This window comes from Xenopus tropicalis, chromosome 1 (assembly GCF_000004195.4).
Source record: "Xenopus tropicalis strain Nigerian chromosome 1, UCB_Xtro_10.0, whole genome shotgun sequence".
Lineage (NCBI taxonomy): Eukaryota > Metazoa > Chordata > Amphibia > Anura > Pipidae > Xenopus > Xenopus tropicalis.
The window spans coordinates 49,861,010-49,883,028 of record NC_030677.2 but is presented as its reverse complement, the minus strand read 5'-3'; the positions used below and the strand labels follow the sequence as shown (position 1 = coordinate 49,883,028).

Below are 22,019 nucleotides of genomic sequence, written 5' to 3'. Positions count from 1 at the left end.
GGGAGTTAATCGCGGGCGACTAATCTCCCCCGTGTGCCAGAGCCGTTAGGGCAGTGACAGACAGGGAGATTAGTCTCCCAGCAACAAATCTTCATTGCTGCAGGCAACTAATATCCCCGCAATGCCATTCCACCGGCAAGAATGTAAATCGCCAGTGGGATGGAATACGTGTCACTATGATTTCCAGAAGTCGCCCAAACTTTCCTCTCAAGGCAATTTGTTGCGGGGTGACTAATCTCCCCGTCTGTCACCGCCCTTAACCTTTTTTTATATTTCAAAATAAAAGTGACCTTATGTTTGCCCTTTTGTACAATAAAAATAAGCCTGGCTGGCAGTTTTATTTTTGCAGGTTCTCAGTTGGTAAGTTTTTTATGGTAAGGGCAGAGAGGTTGTAGAATGCCCTGGTGATGTCATTTGTGTCATATTATCCAATTTAATAATGCACCCCTACTTTAAAATATGAGCATACTAGAAGCACCTCAGAGTTACATGACCTGTAGGCCACTTGCCTTTATATGACCATGGAGCTGATTGGTGACTTTTAATATCCTTATATTTTACAATCATTGCTTGATGAAGGATAACAGATGTACATATTCCAATCTGGGCTTTCCAAGCACATGCAGTGTACATGTTTGTAAGTAAAGTATGTCTGGATATATTTCACTGATTCTTTTTTCCCTTCACACAAACATCTCTGCTAAGGCTAACTAGGCTAACTTCAGTTTTATGGATGGACCAGACACTCAATAGCATATGAGATGTGCCAATGATATTACAAATGCAGTTGCCGCTGCCTAGCTACAAATAGGAAAGCAAGAAAACGTCAATCCCTAATGGATATACAGGTAATGGACCAAAACACCAGCCTTCTGCAAATCAAAAACTACTTCAGAGTAGTCAGCCTTGTCCTTTATATTGAGGTTCCATATAAGATGAACAGTCACTTTCATTTATGCCAAAGAACTTCTCTGTACCTTCTAACAGGAAGGTGCCATCTTATGAAAACTGATCAGAGTTAATTATTTAGTAGCACCACATGAGGTGAACCATGACTTGGGTATTGTACAGTATCTTAGTCATTTTATGATTTTAAATCTGTAAATAAGAACCGATTTTTGATAAAAGTATGTACTTGCAGATAACAGATTACTGGGGGGCTTCTGTAAGCTCTTAGTTCCACCAATCCTACTCTTCTCTTTATACTAAATATACATATTGAAGTTCCACTAGCTGTTAATAAAAACCACAAATATTTTTTGTATCAATATATATTTTTATTATGGTGAGCAGTCTTTTAACGTAGCACTTTGTGAGGTTTTAACTGCTACTCTGATATTATTTAAATATTATACATAAACATTACAGATAGAGAGGTGGCATTTTCACAGGTTTATTAAAAAGGATTTAAATTCCTATATCTTATGCAATAAATTACTTAAGTGGTGTATCCAGCAGCTTTATGGGGTGACCCTGTGGATCTCCCAATATTACACTAGACTTTGATGAGGTATGTGTATTTTGTCCATTCTATTAACTTGGAGTAATACTGCTAGAATTATTTTTCTGAAGTGAAGTAAAATTGTTTGCCGAAGATCACGCAACAAAATGATAAAATTTATTCAGGAAAAACTAAATACTTTGTATTCTGATGGCAGTATCTCTTTAAAATGTGCCCATTTAGCCTTTAGCTTCTTGCCTTTGTTTCTTCAACAATGAGGGATGCCAATCTCTTGAAACCCTAATCCAGAAAATCATATTGTTAACAATTTAACAGATTAAAAGTTTCAACATAAATCAAACTGTATTAACAATATTTTTTAATTATTGCTTTAAGGGCAAGCTGCCCAAATAAGGACTCTAAGCCTTCCTGAGTGCTCCATAAACATTAACATGATCAGCTCTTCTTACATGGTAAAAACTAACCAGATTCGTAATAAACTTTCATTTTAACATGAATTCCTGCATACAGAACACAGAGAGTTTATAACAAATACATAATCTGCCTAGATTTTAAAACATGTACATTTTTAAGCCTTAGCTCACTATACTATACAACAGAAACAACCCCTCCTGTCACAATAATTAGAACTATGCAGAGAAGTGTTGGAAAAAAATGCAGTGAATAGAAAGAAAAGAAACATAGCCTCTGCATGAAACAAAGTTAAACATCAAATGAATCTGCAAATTTGGATGTAGAATTATTATTTATTTTAAAAGAAAGGGAACTATAAAATCACTGAGTGGAGCCAAGTTGACACCCCCTAATGATTCTACTCACTTACCTGTAACCCTGGGTTAGCACTCCTCTTCTTAAAAAAAAAAAAAAAAGGGGAGTGCCCCCCAGTATCTTTACATTTCCCTCTCCTTTAACAGAATCATTCTTTATTCTACCTCAACAGTATTTTTGTACCATTGGGTCATCAGACTGTGGAACTTGGTTCCAGTGTTGGACCGGCATACCTGGGGCCCACTGGGAACTGGACATCTAGGGCCAGGCTTGTTTAGTGGGCCAAGCCTGAGGGGAACTACCAACAGGCATTTTTCTCGGTTGATCCTGCTTGGTTCCAAACATCTCAGGCCTATCTAAGTGTTGTGCTGCATACTTCAGCCTGAGATGTTGCAAGCTGCCCGACAATTCACTAAGGCCTGCTTTGAACATTAAACACATTCATTTCCTATGGGGTATTAGTGCTGAGCAGCAGCACTCTGCACTAATACCCATCTAAATCCTTAATCCCAGATACAAAATGTTACAGAGCAGAAAGCACATTGGTAAATATAAAACCATTGGGAATGTTTTACAGTGCAGTAACTATCTGCTTGGTAAAAATTAGCAAACAACAGGTCATCTATAAATAACCTCAGGTGTACCTTAGCCTTTTTACAACAGACACCATTAGTAGTGCTATGTTTTCTCTGGCAACCTAGCAAAGATGGGTCTTACACAGTCAACAGTATTTGCATTCTAACCTAAAGCAATTAATTTATGTTCCTTTTGTTTAACCAGGTTTATTAAAAAGGATTTCAATTCCTATATCTTATGCAATAAATTACTTAAGTGGTGTATCCAGCAGCCTTACGGGGTGACCCAGTTATCTGTTTGCTATTTTTTTACAAAGCAGATAGCTAATTCACAGTAAAACATTCCCAAGGGTTTTAAATCAGTCCCTTGGTTGTTCCCTACAGAAGTTGTATTCCCTTCTTTTTATTATATAAGAAGGGCAAACTATTATTTACAAGGGCATTCCAGGGGCCCTTGCCCAAAGTGGCCTTTTGGATGCTGCTGCTGGGGAAACGCTGCTAGTGCAAACAGTGCAATTGTTTTCTCTGCATTAGCAGAGGTAAAATTCTGATTGGAATTTCAGCTCTTGAAGTTACCAGGAGTGGCTTTTTGGCCCCCTGGTAACATGTGGGCTGCTGCCGCCTTAGGTAAGTTTCTCGACTCACCTTATGGCAGCAGCACCCCTGATTATTTAGCATAACAACAAACAGAAATACAACAAACCACATACACAGAAAACATGTAATTTGACCATGGGTGCCAAAACCATAACACGACTATACTCTTTCATGTATTTAAAGGGTGGGCCTTGGTTTTAGTTCTGCTGAAATCAAGCCAATATGAATTTTAAAACCAAAAATTATTTGGCAGCACCTAGGAATAAATTAATATGAATTCTGTTTCCTTACTTCATCCATCTGCTCTGGAGAGGACAGTGAGAAAGAGGCTCTTACATATGAACTGGAATCTGCGCTGTTTAGATTAAATGCTGACCCAGGAACCAGAAGAATCTGCAAGTATAAATAACACTCAGTCAGTAAAACCCAGGCATCTAGACAATTACTGATTGCGTGCTACAAGTTGCTGACCACAAACAAATGTGCCCAGTTATAAAAATTTAGCCCTGGTGACCACCAGTACTAGTACCAGACCGAATGTTACTTGGCAGAACACAGTATTATTATGGGGGTCCTCTCACTACAACTACGCCCTGCATATGATATTCTCAGACACTGGAGCTCCAAACACTGGCCAAACTTGCCCATGGGCAGTAACCCATAGCAACCAATCAGCAACTGGCTTTAATCAGCCAGCTGCAGGTTGAACAATGAACAAAAGTAAAACATTTGATTGGATTCTATGGGTTACTGCCCAGGTGCAAATTTGGCCAGTGTTTGGTCCACAGGCCAATCATTTGGATACTGTAGGATTGGCCAGTGTATGTTACAAGACAATAGGTCATTCTAACAACAGGTGTACCTTAGCCTTTTTACAACAGACACCATTAGTAGTACTATGTTTCCTCTGGCAAACTGGCAAAGATGGGTCTTACACAGTCAATAGTATTTGCATTCTAACCAAAAGCAATTAGTTTATGTTCCTTTTGTTTAACCAAGTGTAATCAGTAACAGCATAGGCATAGAGCAATATGAAGAGCAGTGAAAAGGTAACTATACTTGTCTGTGTATGTAGAGCTTATTATAGTCTTACGGAATTCACAAAAATGAACCACATTTCTATTAGCTTACCTCTTTACTAATTGCTTTCTGCATAATCATTTTATGGGTATCTGGCACATCTTTGATCCTAATCCACAAGAACATACCTGCTGATGGGCTGTGCCATTCTGCTAAACCTGTAAGATAAAAATAATACATATTTCTAATGAAAAAACATATGCAAGATCTAAAAAGAACAATGGTTTGAGGCAACTTGGAAGTAATAATACAAACAATTTATTTTCTACCAGTTATTTGTGGCAATGTTCTTATGAATGATAATTAACATTATTAATTCTGTGAGTCACTGTGCTATTTAATGCTTTGGGTCACTGTGTCATTGTACTGACATTATACTGTGGGTCAATGTGCCATTCATTACGGTGATATGTAATTCTAAAAGTCACTGTGCTATTTAATGCTGGGAGTCACGGCCCTTGTTATGTTGGCACACCAGTATGGTCTATGTCTTCTGCGGTTACATTAGTTTAGGTTCTGCATTGTTCGCTTATACACAATGACTGGCTCTGCTTTTATGCTGTTGGTAACACTAATATGGTAAGTGTGTTTGTGCTGGTACACAAATATAATCTTCCCTTTGGTACTGCTTGCAGATGAAACATGATATTTACAAATGACCCAGACACAGGTGCTAGAAAACTAAAATGCACAAAATTGCACTTCTTTGTGCTTATTAATTCCATGCAAGGGTCTGGGCATTGCTTCGCCCTGCACCTTGTGTAGGATTTTTATGCTGGCTGGCGTATACAAGGCAGTCCTAAAAGATGTTCAAGTTAAGGGAGACGTGTGTAGGGATTTAGGGGAAAGCTACATTGTGGGATATTATTTTTAGCAGTGTATAGCTGTTAAGAATAATAGAGTGTTGTCTTAGTGAAAAAGGTGTACTACTAGGGTGTCAAGTGATAAATCAGTTCTTTTCTGGGTCAGTTAAACACACTGCTATGTGAGTAGACAGCTTAACAGAACAACAAAAATAAGAATTACATAAATAACTGACATATATATGTTTTATTAAGTTTTTTGTCCTCTCTCTACTTTTCCGAAATTCAGTTTTTTGAATAGAAAATTTGTCTCTTGCAATGCAGGGAGCACAATTGTGGTTTTCTCACTCCTGAAGAAGCAGTAAGCGCAGAGGATAATGGGGTCAGCATCTGGAAGGCCATCTCAGGGTTAACATAGAGGGGTAGAATTGCAGAATTGCCCCTGACATCCCATTCATATATACAGTGACGAATGATTGCTTAGGTGATGTACAAAGCAGGAAGTCAGCTTTTTTAAGGTTAACAGTAAACTAACCTGTTAGCCACTTTTCTGCAGAAGCAAGTAATGCATCACGTTGAGTCTGATAGAACTTTTTTACACTGAAAGCAACGAAAAATACTGTAAGCAGACAAGATAAATCCAGTGTGCATTTTCACATAATATCTGTACTTATAGAAGCATCATGAATAATTGCTTTTACATCTTCCGTTGGCATGTCTAATGCAGATACTATGAGAAAGTAGGAATGACTATAAACAACTCAGCAAGAACATCTTTAAGTACAGTTATCTTTAAATGCACAATTACTGGAGGACAAGTTATATTTTGTATAGTACACAACATTTCTTTATTAAGTATAAGCCACATTATAAGGGAAAATGTACAATAAGTAGAACAAAAAAAACAACTGATTGGTGAGATGTCCTGTCATGAGTGTAGAACAATTTTGGGAGAGACTGGCACAGAATTAATTCCTTCAGTACTATATAGCAGAATAAGATGGCAAAATAAAGGTGATTTTCTAATTTGTTTATCTAAATAAATGAAAGTGAGTGTTAGAGAGAGTGTAATAATACACATTGTGTACACTCTGTTTTTACTTGTGTGACTAAAGTGAAAATGTTGCAGCATTAAACTGCAGGGGATCCCTGTAGATTGCTTCTAATTATAGGTAACAGGGAGCTATTACTGTGTTTTCTAATGATCTCTAACCTGTATCTTATAAATGTAGGTTTCCTGTTAATTGTAATTATTTCCAGACTGCCAAAAAAACTATATCCTGAGCAGTAATTATTCACAAAATGTAACTTTTTGCCACAGGCACACAAATTGAAATACACTTTAGGGCTTACCCTTCAATGTGCTCCATAAAGCCTTCTACTCCCCATTTACTGAGCAACTCCAATATTAAAATCTGAAAAAAAGCTTCCATTAATTGTCTGTCTGTTTATTAAGAAAAAAGGTGCCTTTCAAACAAAAAGAAAAACAGCTACTGCCAAAAAACATTAAACAACGATGCTAAGGTGAGGAAGGTAAAATGGCTTCACAAGAGCAGAAATAGTCAAAGATGACTCTGTCACATAATAACAACATGCCCAGCACATAATCTGCCAAGACCATGCCCCCTGCTCTGCCTCTGTCAGGAGTATAAATACTAGTGACTCCCCAAAATGATGGTAGCTTTGATATGTTCTCTAGATCTATATTCAACTGAAATGCCTTCCTCCAGTGAAGAAATCTACCCCACTTCTGAAGTTACAGGAATATATAACTCTGCAAAGTAGAGGAAATATATGATAAAGACACAGTTGCAACTTCTTTCAGTACAGAAGTAAATTTGTAATTACCTACAGCCCCCAGAAGTTGAATATAATAATGTATAGTGGGGTTTGTGGTATTATTTGTGTGGTCTTGGATGTTGCTCCCAGTGGCCTCAAAGCATACGCTTATTTTTGAATTTCTGGCTTTTGGGCAAGATTTCGTTGCATAAAAAATAAACAGAGCCTTCTGTAGGCTGCCAGTCCACATAGGGAATGCCAAATCATCAATCAGAGCCCCTATGTGTAACCCCAGGAACATTTTTCATGCTTGTGTTGCGCTCCAACTCTTTTTATATTTGAATGTGGCTCACAGGTAAAAAAGGTTGGGGATCCCTGCTTTATACTCTTGCAACTTTTGTGAATATACAACCCTTTTAATGCTAATGGATAAAATATTGTTGTGGAGAAACTACAGTATATAGTGTTACATTGCTATATTTTTCATCTTTTCTTTCCTCTTTTTATTTCAAAATCAAAACACAATTCTTTTACAAAAAACAAAAGCTATGGTGGTAGCTATGGTTTCAATCAGATCCCTCCAGTGCACATATATCGTAGATGACAAAACTGCAATCCATGAATTCTGCTAACTGAATTTTATATATTGTTACCTGGGAGAAAGCACTGGTGTGCATTGTTGAGACTTGCATGTGCAGAATGACTCTGTCAATGAGTGGTTTTGGACCTGTTACATAGCCAATCCTTAGTCTAGGGAAATTAAAACAAAAGTAATGGCAATATACAGTGATAATAAGATGTACAGTTCAAGAATCCACATCATCTACCGAGACCGTCTTCAAAGAGGATTTTTTACAACAAGATGCAACATCTTTTACTATTCTTACGAAAGGTTTTAGTACTCTGAATTTGTCTACATTAATGACAATGTGACATGTGAGATATTTTACAACCAGTCATATGACATGTAGTCCTCCCATAAATGAGCCAATGTTATTAAAAAAGCAAGTGTGCATTCTGGTCTGGTATGTTACTTCATAATAAGTGAAGATAGATATTAGCCAGATCTTGAAACAGTATATTTATTTTATCACCCTGTTTATAGTGATCTCAGCTAACCCAGTATAACTAGGGATCTCCTTTTCTTTATAAGCAAGGGAAGCACACTTCACAGGAATAGGATAATAATAATTTTACCCAGAAGACAGGATTTTTGACATGGAGTCAGCTCTGATAACCCGACCATCAATATCCATTGAAAGGAAAGAAGGGGCAAACTCCTAAGGAGACAAGCAAGATGTAACACTTTTATATATGTGTGCAAACATATAATAATCAGTGAAAAACATTTTAAATATTTTGGTAATGGTACAAATCAAAGCTAAGAGGAGCTTCAAAGAAGCAGGTTTAACTGTAGACCTAGCTTTATTAGTTACGCATCACATTTTAGGCTCTGAAATGATGCTCCTCTCTGCTTTAATGATTAATACTGGTTACTAAAGAGTAAGTAGAATGTGAGGGAGGGTGATTCACCAGTGCTTTCGTAGGAGTAGCTGGGGACAGCGACTTTCATATTTTGAACATTTCACTGGGTAGTACTACAACAATGGCTACATATTGAAAAGTTTGGCACTTATCCATGCTTAACTATATTTCTTACTGCTTACTGTGTTAGCTCCTATACAGGAGGTTTGTATTGGTTGCTCTCAACCTATCTTACGTTTGTGAAAATTTCTTTTGCACCCTTTCAAATTATGTCTGCTGTTATCTCATGGCTTTGCCAGGTAGCGTGTCTTTTGGTAACCAGTAGCAGACAGATGAATAACTGGTATCAAACAACAAAGGAGAGGGTTTCACCTTACTATATTGACATATACCAGAATCAATTACCTAGCAATGTGCAACAACATCCTATAGATAAATATGCTCACCTTGTTAAACTGAAGAAAGTAATAGGGGTCATCTTCAATAATAATTAGATCATATTGTTGAGCAAGCTGAAAAAATAACATAAACACTGTAAGTTGATAACAAGACCCTAACACCATAAGAAAGCTTTAACAGAACTTGGGCGGCATACACACATCAGTGATAACCTAGCAAACTACATTTAAAGTGATATTAGGGGCAGAACAAGAAAGCAAAAAATGACCAAAGCTTGTATATTGTTTTAAGTGGAACCCTCAACCCTTGGAAAGTGGGGTTCTGCTGTAAGATGTTACTTGCACACCTGTTCAAATGAAAACTCCTGGTAAAAACATAATTATAACTCTATGCTTGGTCACTCTTGTATTTAGGTGACAAATGTAACCTGCATATTCCTGCCTAATATTCCTTAGCAACACAGAACACCCCACCAGAGTTCTGACTGGCTAAGAAGTGCCCTAACAACAGATTAAATAGCAAAGTCACATTAGCGAAAACTACTACACAGTGTATACAACATAAAAAATAAAGTCAACACACACAGCAGGTTATAAGGTGTGAACCAGAGATAAAACCCCAAAAACAATGGCTATGCTGATATTTTATGTGCATCTTGCAGAAATACCTGGTAGATTTCGATTTTACGTTCAGTGCTAAGAGAGGCTCCAGTTGGGTTACCACCATTTGGAATTGTATATAGGAGTTTGGGATTTTTCTTTTCTGGTTTGCCTGAATCTTCCGGACTCCATTTTGAAAGAATATCTTTAAGTGCTTGAGGTACAATGCCATGCTGGTCAGTTGGAACACCAATGAGGTTGCAGCCCAATGGTTTAAGCTGTTAACCATAACATATCATTATTTATTACCAATATTATATAAAATAATTACATGCACAAATGATCCCTTATAACATAAAATGTTATCAGTATGCATGGTGTAATTGTATTTTATTATTACTCACTTGCACATTTTGATTGTACTTTCCTCGTGCATGTACAGGTATATATGTCACTATATTGTAAATAGGGTCCATTAATGTGCATGTGATGCTATACAAGCCAAAATGTACCCACATACAAAGCACCACCAGGCTGCCATGGAAACATTTGCAAATATAACTGTTACTATGTACACTGACAGCCTGTTATAATGTTAATAGAAAGTGGTGCAATGGTTAGCACAGCTGCTGGGTCTAGTTAGCGCACTATCTGCAAAGAGTTGCTGTGGGCTATGTGGGTTTACCCTGAATACTCTGGTGTACATATTAAGCCCAAAACATCATTGTATTGGAATATGCTTTAGTAAATTTAACATACCTGTATAATACATTTTATACAAATGAATGAAGTACCAATGGTCTTTTATCAAACAACATTTTGATGGACCATCCAACCAATCCATTGTTTTAGTCACATATCTGTGGCCTTCACGAGGGATGTATGATCATACAAACCACACATAAGAAAGAATGTCTAGGAACTATAAGAGCTATATTTCAATAAAAAAAAACCCACTCACCGCTGCAATTGTTCCTGAATAGGTTGGTGCATCTAAAAGAACATTGTCCCCAGGGCTTACAAGCATTTCAAATACCTGCAAGAGAGGTTTACTTTACCAAACAGAACATAGACATATATGATCATCGGTATATGCTCAAAAACACCGGGTGATCTTCTTCGGGTGCGGTTTTTTATTTTATTTGTTGAGAGAAAGTATAAGACTAGGACAGACACTAGCAACAGAAATTTTTTGCAAAGCTGGTTGGTAAAAATGAGAATTTACTCTTTTTTGCAAAGATGTTCACCAAAGTAAGTGTAATGAAAGGTTAAAATATGTATTTGTCTAACCCAACACAATACTAAGATGTGAATGTACATTTTTTAGTTTAGCATTTTCCCCCTGGCTTCTATGATGCAGCTACTGGTCAGTTTACAGTTTCAGTCTTCATTTATATGATCCTGTGAAGGAATAACTGGGGTTTTTAAAGGACATGTAAACCTCCCACAAAAATGTATGCCACCCTTGTTGTTCAAAGGTTAATAGTGATCCCCAACCTTTTGTTTTACTCATGAGCCACACTAAAATGTAAAAGGTGTTGGTGAGCCTCACAAGCAAGAAAAAGTTCTTTGGGGATGACAAATAAGGCCTGCAACTGTTTTTTTTGATAGCCCCATGGTAACTGCTAGTAAAACTGTCTCTGTACAGAGGTAAAATGGCCACCTGCGCAAAGTTGCTATTTGTTTTAGGAAAATGTGATCATGCTGGCAAACAGAGGGGAATTTTGCAGTAGAAATAATGTGGTTCAGGTGGGGGAGAGGTGTCCGACTTATATAAATGGTAGGAAAATGTAGTCTTTACATGTCCTTTAATCATTGGCCCCAGATTCCTGGGACAGAAGGCAAGATGGAGGTGCAATTGTACTACTGCAGTTTCCAGGAAAGAGAATCTAATGTTAGCAATTTGTAATGATTGGTGTTTGCCTAAAGAAATAGCACCCCTAGTGTTTAAGCCTTTCCTTGTCCTTCAATTAGCAATTATATTTGCAGCTAGGCATTTAAGCATTATGCAAAATAACATCTTTATTGGCCTTCAAACTTGCATTTTCTTGTCAAACTTTTCTATTGTATAAGAATACATGTCCATCTAGTTCAAACTTTTTGTCTAAGTTAAACCTGCCTGCTAGCTGATCCATAAGAAATGCATTTAGTTTACTTACAACATAAAATCATAAAGACAAGAATTTAATAAGTGTAATTCTTCATTTAGGTTTGCAATTGGGCACTGGGAAATGAGGCTAAACACTTACCTTAGAGAGTCCCTCCTGGCTGCCAGAGGTTACACAAAGCTCCATTTTCCCTTTGTCAGGACTGTAAGTCATTGTTGGTGGGTTATGCAACTTCTTCTGAAGATCTTTTAACCAAGTAATTAATTCCGGAACTCTAAAAAGAAAAATAAATATACATAAAAAATCTTAATCTTAAACATCAGATAAGGACTTGTTTAGATCAGAGTTTTTATGCGAATTGCAGACTAAATTGACTGTCATTATTGTCAGCTGGACCAAATGTATAGACAACCGCATTAGGACACATACCCTGGAGGGAAAGTTTAGCCCTTATTACATGTCATTAAATTTAATCAGTATGAGTCCTAATCAGCAAGCCTGAACAAGATGGACAATGTTGGCCAACTTTTCCCCTTAATAAACCTCATAGGAAACTGGAAGGCAATATGACCCTTCTAGGGAAAGTCTAAATTTTCAACAGTGACATAATCTGCAAAGGATTGATAGATATAAGATAATCATTTTCCACACACATACTGAAATTGACTGAACCAGTCAGGGCCCCCAGAAAGGCCCCCCAGAAAGGAAATGATGATGATTAGTCGCCCGCAATAAACCTCCTCTACCACAGGTAACTAATCTCCTTTAAATGCTTTCCCAAAACCTAAAATGCAAATTGCCAGTGGGGAAACATAAGGAGCTACTTTGCAAAAAGCCTAAAGTTGCCTCTTGAGGAAAGTAGCTGCACTGCGTGGTGTGTCATTTCCCTTAACTGTAATGCCACTGATTAGGAGATAAACAAAGCATAACCCTGACAAAGACAAACAAACAAAAATACATAAGGAAATAAATGTATTCTATAATAAATGAATTCTTTCACATTGGCTTCATATTATATAATTATTGACTGTCTGCACATAGTTGCTCTATACTGGAGAGCTTACCCAGGTGTTGCTCTATACTGGAGAGCTTACCCGGGTGTTTCTCTTTACTGGAGAGCTTACCCGGGTGTTTCTCTTTACTGGAGAGCTTACCCGGGTGTTGCTCTATACTGGAGAGCTTACCCGGGTGTTGCTCTTTACTGGAGAGCTTACCCGGGTGTTGCTCTTTACTGGAGAGCTTACCCAGCTGTTGCTCTATACTGGAGAGCTTACCCAGCTGTTGCTCTATACTGGAGAGCTTACCCAGCTGTTGCTGAATACTGTAGAGCTCTCTTCATCAATGTTGACCCAATATCAATCTTCGTTCCATTACTCAGATTCACACTGGCTGATTTCAGAGGAGAGCTTACCCAGCCGTTGCTCTATACTGGAGAAGTTACCCAGGAGTTGCTCTATACTGGAGAGCTTACCCAGCTGTTGCTCTACACTGGAGAGCTTACCCAGCTGTTGCTCTACACTGGAGAGCTTACCCAGCTGTTGCTCTACACTGGAGAGCTTACCCAGCTGTTGCTCTACACTGGATAGCTTACCCAGGAGTTGCTCTATACTGGAGAGCTTACCCAACTGTTGCTCTACACTGGAGAGCTTACCCAGGAGTTGCTCTACATTGAAGAGCTTACCCAGGTGTTGCTCTACACTGGAGAGCTTACCCAGGAGTTGCTCTATACTGGAGAGCTTACCCAGCTGTTGCTCTATACTGGAGAGCTTACCCAGCTGTTGTTCTATACTGGAGAGCTTACCCAGCTGTTGTTCTATACTGGAGAGCTTACCCAGCTGTTGCTCTATACTGGAGAGCTTACCCAGCTGTTGCTGAATACTGTAGAGCTCTCTTCATCAAGGTTGACCCAATATCAATCTTCGTTCCATCACTCAGATTCACACTGGCTGATTTCAGAGGAAAAGTATCTGGATTGGGAACTCCTCCGGCAAGAGATATCACAGATGGTGGCAACGTTGCCAAACGATCAGCTACAGGGGTTCAGGTGTAATTATTTGCAAGAGCAGAATGGAAAAAACAAACAAAACATGGTTTAGATCTTCAGTAGCACTGCTGAAAGTAGTTCTGGAAATCTTTTTTTTGTGACCCATTTTCTACTTAAAAGTATATGCACTACTATAGATACTAAACTACTAATGAAACAGGAGGCCAGGGAATCTGCATTTATCAACTGAAAATTGTGGGGACCTCAACTACACTTGTGGACATACATAAGCCCTAAAGTGTCAGTGTGGAAGATAGAACTGTGAGAGTTTCATAGGAAAGGTGCAAGGATTCAGAGAATTATTTTGCAAGTAGTAACTATTGCTAACATTTATTGTTAACTGATAAATTGTCCCCTGAGTGTCAGCGGCTTTAAGCCCTTAGAAGATGTTAAATAAGTAAGACCATTAGTGTGATATAATTCGAGGGTGAACAGCAAAGATAAAAAAATATTTATAGATTCAGAATACTGTAATTTCTAAATGACTGCTGAGCATTTATCACAGCTAAGACCTTGGTAGCATGCGTATAATGTCTTCGAATTATTTTTATGGTCATCCAATAAAAGTTATTACTGCCCATAAAAATCTAGCATATTCCAAGAACTATTAAAATACAGTGGCATGGGCTTAAATGTGCCTGTTTGCAAATAAAGCTGTGTATTGTAATATGTTTCTCCAGAGAAAATCAATCAAAGGTTATTCTTCCAAAGCAAATGCATGGGACACATATAGCACAGCAAAGCCTGTTATGTAAATTAAATTGCCACTTTTTACAGCATACATTTACTGGGCTGGAGGTCAGCAATCACATTTTTACAGCACAAGTAATGAAATCCAAGTTGTTAATGTTCATTTCAACTGCCTTCTGTTAACATCTTTCAAATGGAATGTGTCAAGCCTTTATGCTAAGGATCGCGATGCATGTGAACTCCATTTCCCCACTGAAATGCTAGACTATTTGGGAAAAATATATTAAATGTACAATATTCCATTGCAGCAGAGGTTTTACAGTTATAAATATGCTGACAAACCTTTAAGCTATTTAAATCATAAAGCCATTAAAGGCTAAAAGTGAGAAAAAAAAATAATGGCCAATAGATTTGCTACACTTTTTAACATAAATGAAGATGCACTTATCCTGTCTCCCAACCCTTAACAGCCAGGCCATATGTGTGGGTGTGAAAGTGTGGCCTTCCATCTCAGTATCGACTTGGCACTAGTACTGGGAAAGACCAGGACCAACAAGACCTGCCCAACAACTTTAAAAGACTGAAAGTATTTTATGCCATAGCTCCAATTCTGGAAGACTAGGGGGCTGATTTACTAATCCACGAATCCGAATGAGAAAAATTCGGATTGGAAAACAAACATTTTGCGACTTTTTCGTATTTTTTGCGATTCTTTCGTCGCCGTTACGACTTTCCCGTAAATTGTTGCGACTTTTTCGTAACCGGTACGACTTGCGCGAATTGTCGCGACTTTTTCATAGTAAGTACAAATTCCGTGAATTGTCGCGACTTTTTCATTGCCATTATGACTTTTGAGAATTGTCGCGACTTTTTCATTGCCATTATAACTTTCGAGAATTGTCACGACTTTTTCATAGCATTACGACTTTCGCGAATTGTCGCAACTTTCTTATTGAGAGCTTGAAGAAGTCGCGACAATTTACGAAAAATCGCAAAATACCGATCATTACGAAAAAAACGCATTCGGACGCTTTTCGGACGTTCGTGGATTAGTAAATGTGCCCCCTAGTCTCTTAACACTGGGCCACTACGTGTTGCTGATTTGCAATTGTTCAACCATTGCTTAGAAGATGAAATAGTTTGCAATTTGGTAGTCCAGCAATATCTGGCATCGAAATGTAAGAAACAGGGAAACAAGGTATACTTCCTAAGACAGAGGAATGCCTTTCTAATTCACCTTAGGAAAGACTGGCATCTTTCCTCCCTGTTAGCGTTTTAGAAATGAGTCAGTCATGCTGAGGATATTATGAAGACATCATATGACCCTCAACCTTACAGAACAAAAAGAGGAATCATCATATTGATATATATATATATATATATATATATATATATGTATGTATCTAATCTGTTGAAATGTTAAACAGCACTCTAACAAGTGCTGATCTCTGTTACAGCAAGGAGACCAGTTTCTCCAGCTAAGGGGATTCCTCTATTAAATGGAAAACAGCCTAATAGTAACCTTAAAGGGGACCTGTCACCCTAAGAAATAGACTGTTATTAGACCAAGCTTTGTATCACCCCAAAATCTTGTGTATCTGCCAGAATGGAGGACCAGATGCCCAAGCCCATTCACTGGCTACACAATTAGATGGCTAGCAGGGAGGGGGGAAAGTGAGAGCTGAATTGGAAGTTAAAGTACTTTCAATATAAGGCAATATATGATTAACAGCTGGGATTCTTAAATGCCTTTATAATGGGTTTGGATGTGTTAATATAAAAATGAATTTGGGATTTTTGTTTGGTGTATGCTATAAACCTCCCCATATAAGCCTCACAACTAGGTCAAATTATTATTATGGGGGATTTTAATTATCCAGACACTGGGGTGGCCAAGTCAGAAAAAGCTAGCAGGTTTGTAAATATGCTAAATGACAACTTTTTATTTCAGGCGGTTCAAGAACCTATTTGGCATGGTTCTCTGTTGGACCTGGTGATATCTAATATCATCTCTAACATTTGTGTGGGTGAGCATTTAGGGAACAGTGATCATAACATGGTCTCCTTTGTGATAATGCTGCAGAGACAGCTCTATAAGGGATTAACTAAAACTCTCGATTTTAGACTGCAGACTTTGCCAGTATAAGGGCATCTCTGCAATGTGTCAACTGGGAAAGGCTTTTCACAGGGTTAAACACAGAAAAAAATGGAATATATCTAAAATGTTGCAAGTTAGCTGGGACAGCAGAAACTTTCATCAGGTACAATGAAGCAAATAAAGCATGCAAAAAAGCTATCAAGCAAGCTAAAATAGAAATGGAAAGGGTATTGCAGCAAGGAGTAAGATGAATGCAAAATTTTTTTTACACATGTAAACAGTAAAAAATGAAGCAAGAAGGGATGGAAACCTTATTATCACAGAAGGGTCACTTTGTTGATGAGAACAGGGAAAAAGCAGAAATTCTGAACTCTAACTTTTCATCAGTCTACACAACTAAGGAGCCAGCTAATCAAGGCTTCAGTTCTAATAATAAAACTACTGTTGCATGGGTCACTCAGGAGAAAAGAGACTTAAAGGAGAAGGAAAGGTAAAAACTAAGTAAGCTTTATCAGAAAGGCCTATGTAAATACAGTCGAAAGCACAGAAATGCTGCACTGAGCCCTCTACTAAAAGAAAAGCAGGATTTCTTGTCCCCTTTTTTTCCAGTGCCAGAGTCTGTGTAGCTCTCTCCTGCTCCCCCCTTCCTCAAGAATGCTAAGAACCCCCCCTCCCCCCTTTAGGAATGTGTGATCTGAGCCATTCAGCAGGAAGCTTCCTCAGTCTTACAAACTAATCAGGTACAGCAGTCTTGGTCTTGGTGCAGGAGACAGGCATTATGGGAATTTTCTTTACAAAGTTCAGTGTTTTGCTATGAGGCTCCTGATCATCTGGATGGGAGAAATATCGGGAGACTTAAGGGCACTATTGCGAGAACTGAAGGTATGCCTGCAGCTTGAGATTAACTCTTTATTAGCCTTTCCTTCTCTTTTAAACACGTAAAGGTAAACAAAGGTCCAGGACCGGATTGTATTCATCCTAGGGTATTAAAAGAGCTTAGGTCTGTGACTGTCAAACATCTTTACTTTATTTTAAAGGATTCACTGAGGTCTGCATGGTGCCGATAGACTGGCGAATTGCTACTGTGGTTCCATTATTCAAAAAGGGATCCCTTTCTCAGCCTGAAAACTATAGGCCTGTTAGTCTGACATCAGTGTTAGGAAAGCTTTTGGAAGGGGTAATAAGGGATAAGCTTCTTGAATACATTGCAAATTACAGTACTATAAGTTTGTGCATGGTTTTATGTATAACAGGTCTTACCAGACTATTTTAATTGCCTTTTATGAGGGGGTGAGCAGGAACCTCGACACTGGAATGGCAGTGAATGTCATCTAGTTGGACTTTGCTAAAGCATTTGATACAGTACCACGCAGAAAGTTACTGATAAAATTGAGGAATATTGGCCTAGAACATATTATTTGTACTTGGATAAAGAACTGGCTGAAGGATAGATTACAAAGAGTGGTGGTAAATGGAACATTTTCTAATTGGGCCAGTGTTGTTAGTGGAGTACCACAGGGGTTTACCCTTTGCATTTTAACTTGTTTAATATTATTGACCTGGAGGTGGGCATAGAAAGTTTTTTTCTATTTTTTCTGATGATACTAAATTGTGCAAAGATATAAGTTCCATGCAGGATGCTGCCACTTTGCAGAGCGATTTTACAAAATTTGAAAACTAGGCAGCAAAATGGAAAATGAGGTTCAATATTGACAGCGCAAAGTTATGCAATTTGGTAGAAATAATATATAAGTTATACACTAGAATCTAGTGACTAGATGGTAGTGTGTTGGGGGATCCTTAATGGAGAAGGATCTGGGTATTTTTGTAGATAACAAGTTGCTTAATGCAGTGTCATTCAGTGGCTACGAAAGCAAATAAAGTGCTATCTTGCATAAAAAGGGCAATGACTGAAGGGATGAAAAAATAATTTTGCCTCTTTATAGGTCCCTGGTAAGGCCTCACCTTAAGTACGCAGTCCAGTTTTGGGCGACCAGCACACCAGAGGCCACCCCTTTAGATTAGAGGAATGGAGCTTCCATTTGAAGCAGCGTAGGTGGTTTTTCACGGTGAGGGCAGTGAGGTTGGGGAATGCCCTTCGAGTGAAGTTGTAATGGCAGATTCTCTTACTGCCTATAAGAGGGGCCTGGATGAGTTCTTGAACAAGAATAATACCAAGGCTATTGGGATAAAGTTTATGTACGTGAGTACATAGATAGGTCAGAATAGGTTTGCGTGTCCTGCGTTCACTTGGAAGGGTTTAACTTGATGCACACTGGTCTTTTTTCAACCCTATGTAACTATGTAAGAGGCCAGTTGGTAAGACGTACCCTACCCACATTTAGAAGAAACAGCCTCCCAAAAACCAGAAGTTGACTGTCCTACTGTTTTGAGAAACTGTAATATATATCTAATGTCTAAAATCCAAGGAACAAAAGACAATGGCTACAATAGAACTTGAGCGATTACAGACTGTGTCAAGAGTGGAATGCCATTCTCTCAAGCCGAAAAACTCTAATATTGACAACAGCTGCTCCAAGAGGGCATATGTTCAGTGAAATTGCCAAATGGCTTTCCAGTGTCCATTCTAAGAAGATACAACATGGTACATTCCCAAAGTGAGCATACACTGACAAAAGGAGAATAAATAGCTGTCCATACCTTTAATAATGATTATAAAAAGGAGAGTTGGTAAAAATGCTCAGGTGACATTGAAGACAAAAGAGGAGCAGTAGTGGCTGACATTAGATTCAGGCACATCCCATTCAAATGTCAAGCCGGTTCTGCTGGTTCTGCTCATTAAATGAATGTGCAAGTGCCAAAAATAAAGCATCACACGCAGACATAAAGTACAGTCCTTGCAGTGATAAAAATTAAATACAATTTAGAGTGGTTTTAATGAATGGGGGGAATGTTTTAGTCAGTTCCATCTCTGCTTACACGGTACTGTAGAAGGTTCCGTATTAGAACTAGTGGGACTAGCTGTGGCATTTAGTTGCTAAAGCGTGCCAAGGTCCACATCTGGATTCTCTTGAGTAGAATATTTTCGAATCTTTGCCAAATGATAGTTGATTAAATTTGAGAATTATTAAGGTGTAATCCTTTACATTTTAATCACTGACATTATCAAGATTTGTTTGATATGTGCTTACTCAGTGCTCTTATGGGAGATTCTCTTCTGGCAGCACTCACTGCGTTGAGAAAGCGTGCATAATTCATGTCTGTAACAAATTAAAAAAAACATGAAGTATTAGAAAACTCTCTGATTTAAAGGAACAGTAACACCAAATAATGAAAGTGTATCAAAATAATTTAGGTATTATGTACTGTTGCCCTGCACTGGGATTATTTTTTAAATGATTTTGTTCCAGACTTAAGGTATCAGTATACAAAGTATTAAAGGAGAAGGAAAGGTAAAAACTAAGTAAGCTTTATCAGAAAGGTCTATGTAAATACAGCCATAAGCACTCACAGAAACGCTGCACTGACTTCTCTGTGAAAAGATTTGTTGTGTCTGTAATTCATGTGCCAGAGACATGCAGCTCTCTGCTGTCTCCCCCCTCCTGCTCCCCCCTCCCTCAAGAATGCTAAGAACTCACTGCAATATATGCACAAGCAGATGACTAAATGGCATTAATGGGACTGCAGAAATATCAGGATAGTAGGATCAAAAACCAGCAGCAAACTCATAACCAGTTGACAGAAATAAGAAGTGCATATACAAGCTGCAATATAGGCAAGCTGGCCATTAACCCAGGGTTATTATTAATTAACCTTATTCCTACCACTTTTTTCACCTGGGGAAAGCCAGCTACTTTGGTAAGTTATCTACTACATGTTAAACTTTGATCCCTGAAACCTTTGAACATTTCCAGCAGCCCAAGGCACACCACATGCTATGAGAATTAATATTCATTGGATTTTGGGCACTTGAACAAAATAAAGTGTTAAGCAGAATAAAAAAACATGTAATAAATAGCACAACAGAATTAAGGATATTTAAGAGCTTTTAAGATGTGTGCTCTTATGGTTCATTTAAGTATCCAGAATACCATTTTTATATACTGCTTATTACTTTTAGTATGATAAAGCTTGGGCATGTACTAGAATAGCTACAAGAAAAAGATTCTCTATGTGACTTATTATTTACTGTAGAAGGCTAATCTTTCACTAAGCTCAGTTCTCCAGCAGAAAACAAGATAAGAGGCTAATAAATACATACAAAATATATACAAACTATATATTATGTTACAGTTGTAAATCTCATCTATTACTGTCCGTTACTTTGTACAGTCATGCCTTAACTATTTAGCCTTACACGATCCAGAGCACAACTACAGGTATAAAGAGAGGAATATGGCACTCACACCCCTATTGTAACAAAAGAGATAAAAACAACTATGCTGAAGCTATGCCCCTTGGTTTTTTGCAAGAAGGTTCTAAATAGGCACATTTTAATTGTGTCCAAAATTAACATCAAAAGGGAACTATTGTGAAAATGAAAATTAATAATAGCTTCATTATCCTGAAACAAGAGAGCCCCACCATAAGATATATTGGATCTGTCAATCACAATATGTGACCCAACTGCTGAATGAAGAGAGAGAAGATAAACTTCTTTCTCTGATTGCAGCTGCCATTTTAGCTTGGTGTTCCTAGCTTTTTGTTTGCAGTCTAGCCATTATAGCTCAGATCACACATACCTAAGGGTGGGAGGGAGTGAGTTTTATGAATTCTTATGGGAGGGGGGAGCAGGAGAGGGGAGAGAGGAGAGAACTGTGCAGACTCTGGCCCCAGGAATGAAAGATTTTTCTGAGAGAGGAAGTCAGATACCCTAAGAACATGTTTACAAAAAAGGAGACAAGAAATTGTGTGTTTCTTTTGATAGAGGACTCAGTGCAGTGTTTCTGTGAGTGCTTATGGCTGTATTTACATGGACCTTTCTGATAAAGCTTACTTAGTTTTTACCTTTCCTTCTCGTTTCCCTTTAATACAATTATCATGGGACCCAAAAGTAAGCAAGCTGCAAGCAGAATACAGGGGATCCTTCTTAGTTGAATGCTGCTGGCCAACTGATAAAGCAGAGAGACCCTTTCTGGCCTTGCAGGGAACCTAGGGAGACCAAACATGGCAGATTTCCTAGGTACCTAACAAATGCTCTCCTCACCCCATCTTCACTGGGATCCAGAGAGCAATAGCATATATCCCAGGAAATTAGGTACTGCAACTCTATAGTAATGTGGTTTCAAGCAGGGCTTCCTGGTTCTTTAAAGGAAAACTACAAAACACAGAATGAATACTTAACCAACAGATTGTTTATATTATGTTAAAGAATCTCGCCAAACTGGAATATATATTTTAGTAAATATTTCCCTTTTACAAACTTTCCGTTGATCCACCATTTGGTGATGGGCTGTGTGCTCCCTCAGAGATCACATGGCCAGAAATAATGCAGCTCTAACTGTAACTGTAAGAAGTGTGGAAGCAAAAGGCAGAACTCTATTAATTGGCTGATGGGGCCTAGCATGTAAA

At 38.1% G+C, this 22,019-nt stretch overlaps 1 protein-coding gene across 8 annotated transcripts in view; it reads right to left on the bottom strand.

The window, feature by feature from the left end:
• Positions 1–1,255: 1,255 nt before the first annotated feature.
• The window catches only part of aadat (aminoadipate aminotransferase), a 27,511-nt gene continuing 6,747 nt past the window's right edge, over positions 1,256–22,019 (bottom strand). For 5 of the 8 annotated variants that reach the window (XM_031899127.1, XM_012960971.2, XM_012960979.3 and 2 more), the window contains 13 exon segments: positions 19,640–19,708; positions 13,517–13,685; positions 11,797–11,929; positions 10,509–10,583; positions 9,616–9,825; positions 8,996–9,061; positions 8,262–8,344; positions 7,718–7,814; positions 6,639–6,700; positions 5,821–5,885; positions 4,534–4,640; positions 3,694–3,795; positions 1,256–1,741 (listed from right to left, as the gene is read on the bottom strand). In XM_031899127.1, coding sequence (XP_031754987.1) covers positions 1,688–1,741; positions 3,694–3,795; positions 4,534–4,640; positions 5,821–5,885; positions 6,639–6,700; positions 7,718–7,814; positions 8,262–8,344; positions 8,996–9,061; positions 9,616–9,825; positions 10,509–10,583; positions 11,797–11,929; positions 13,517–13,685; positions 19,640–19,708 — 1,292 coding nt within the window. In that variant the 3' untranslated portion in view covers positions 1,256–1,687. 8 annotated transcript variants of the gene reach the window in all.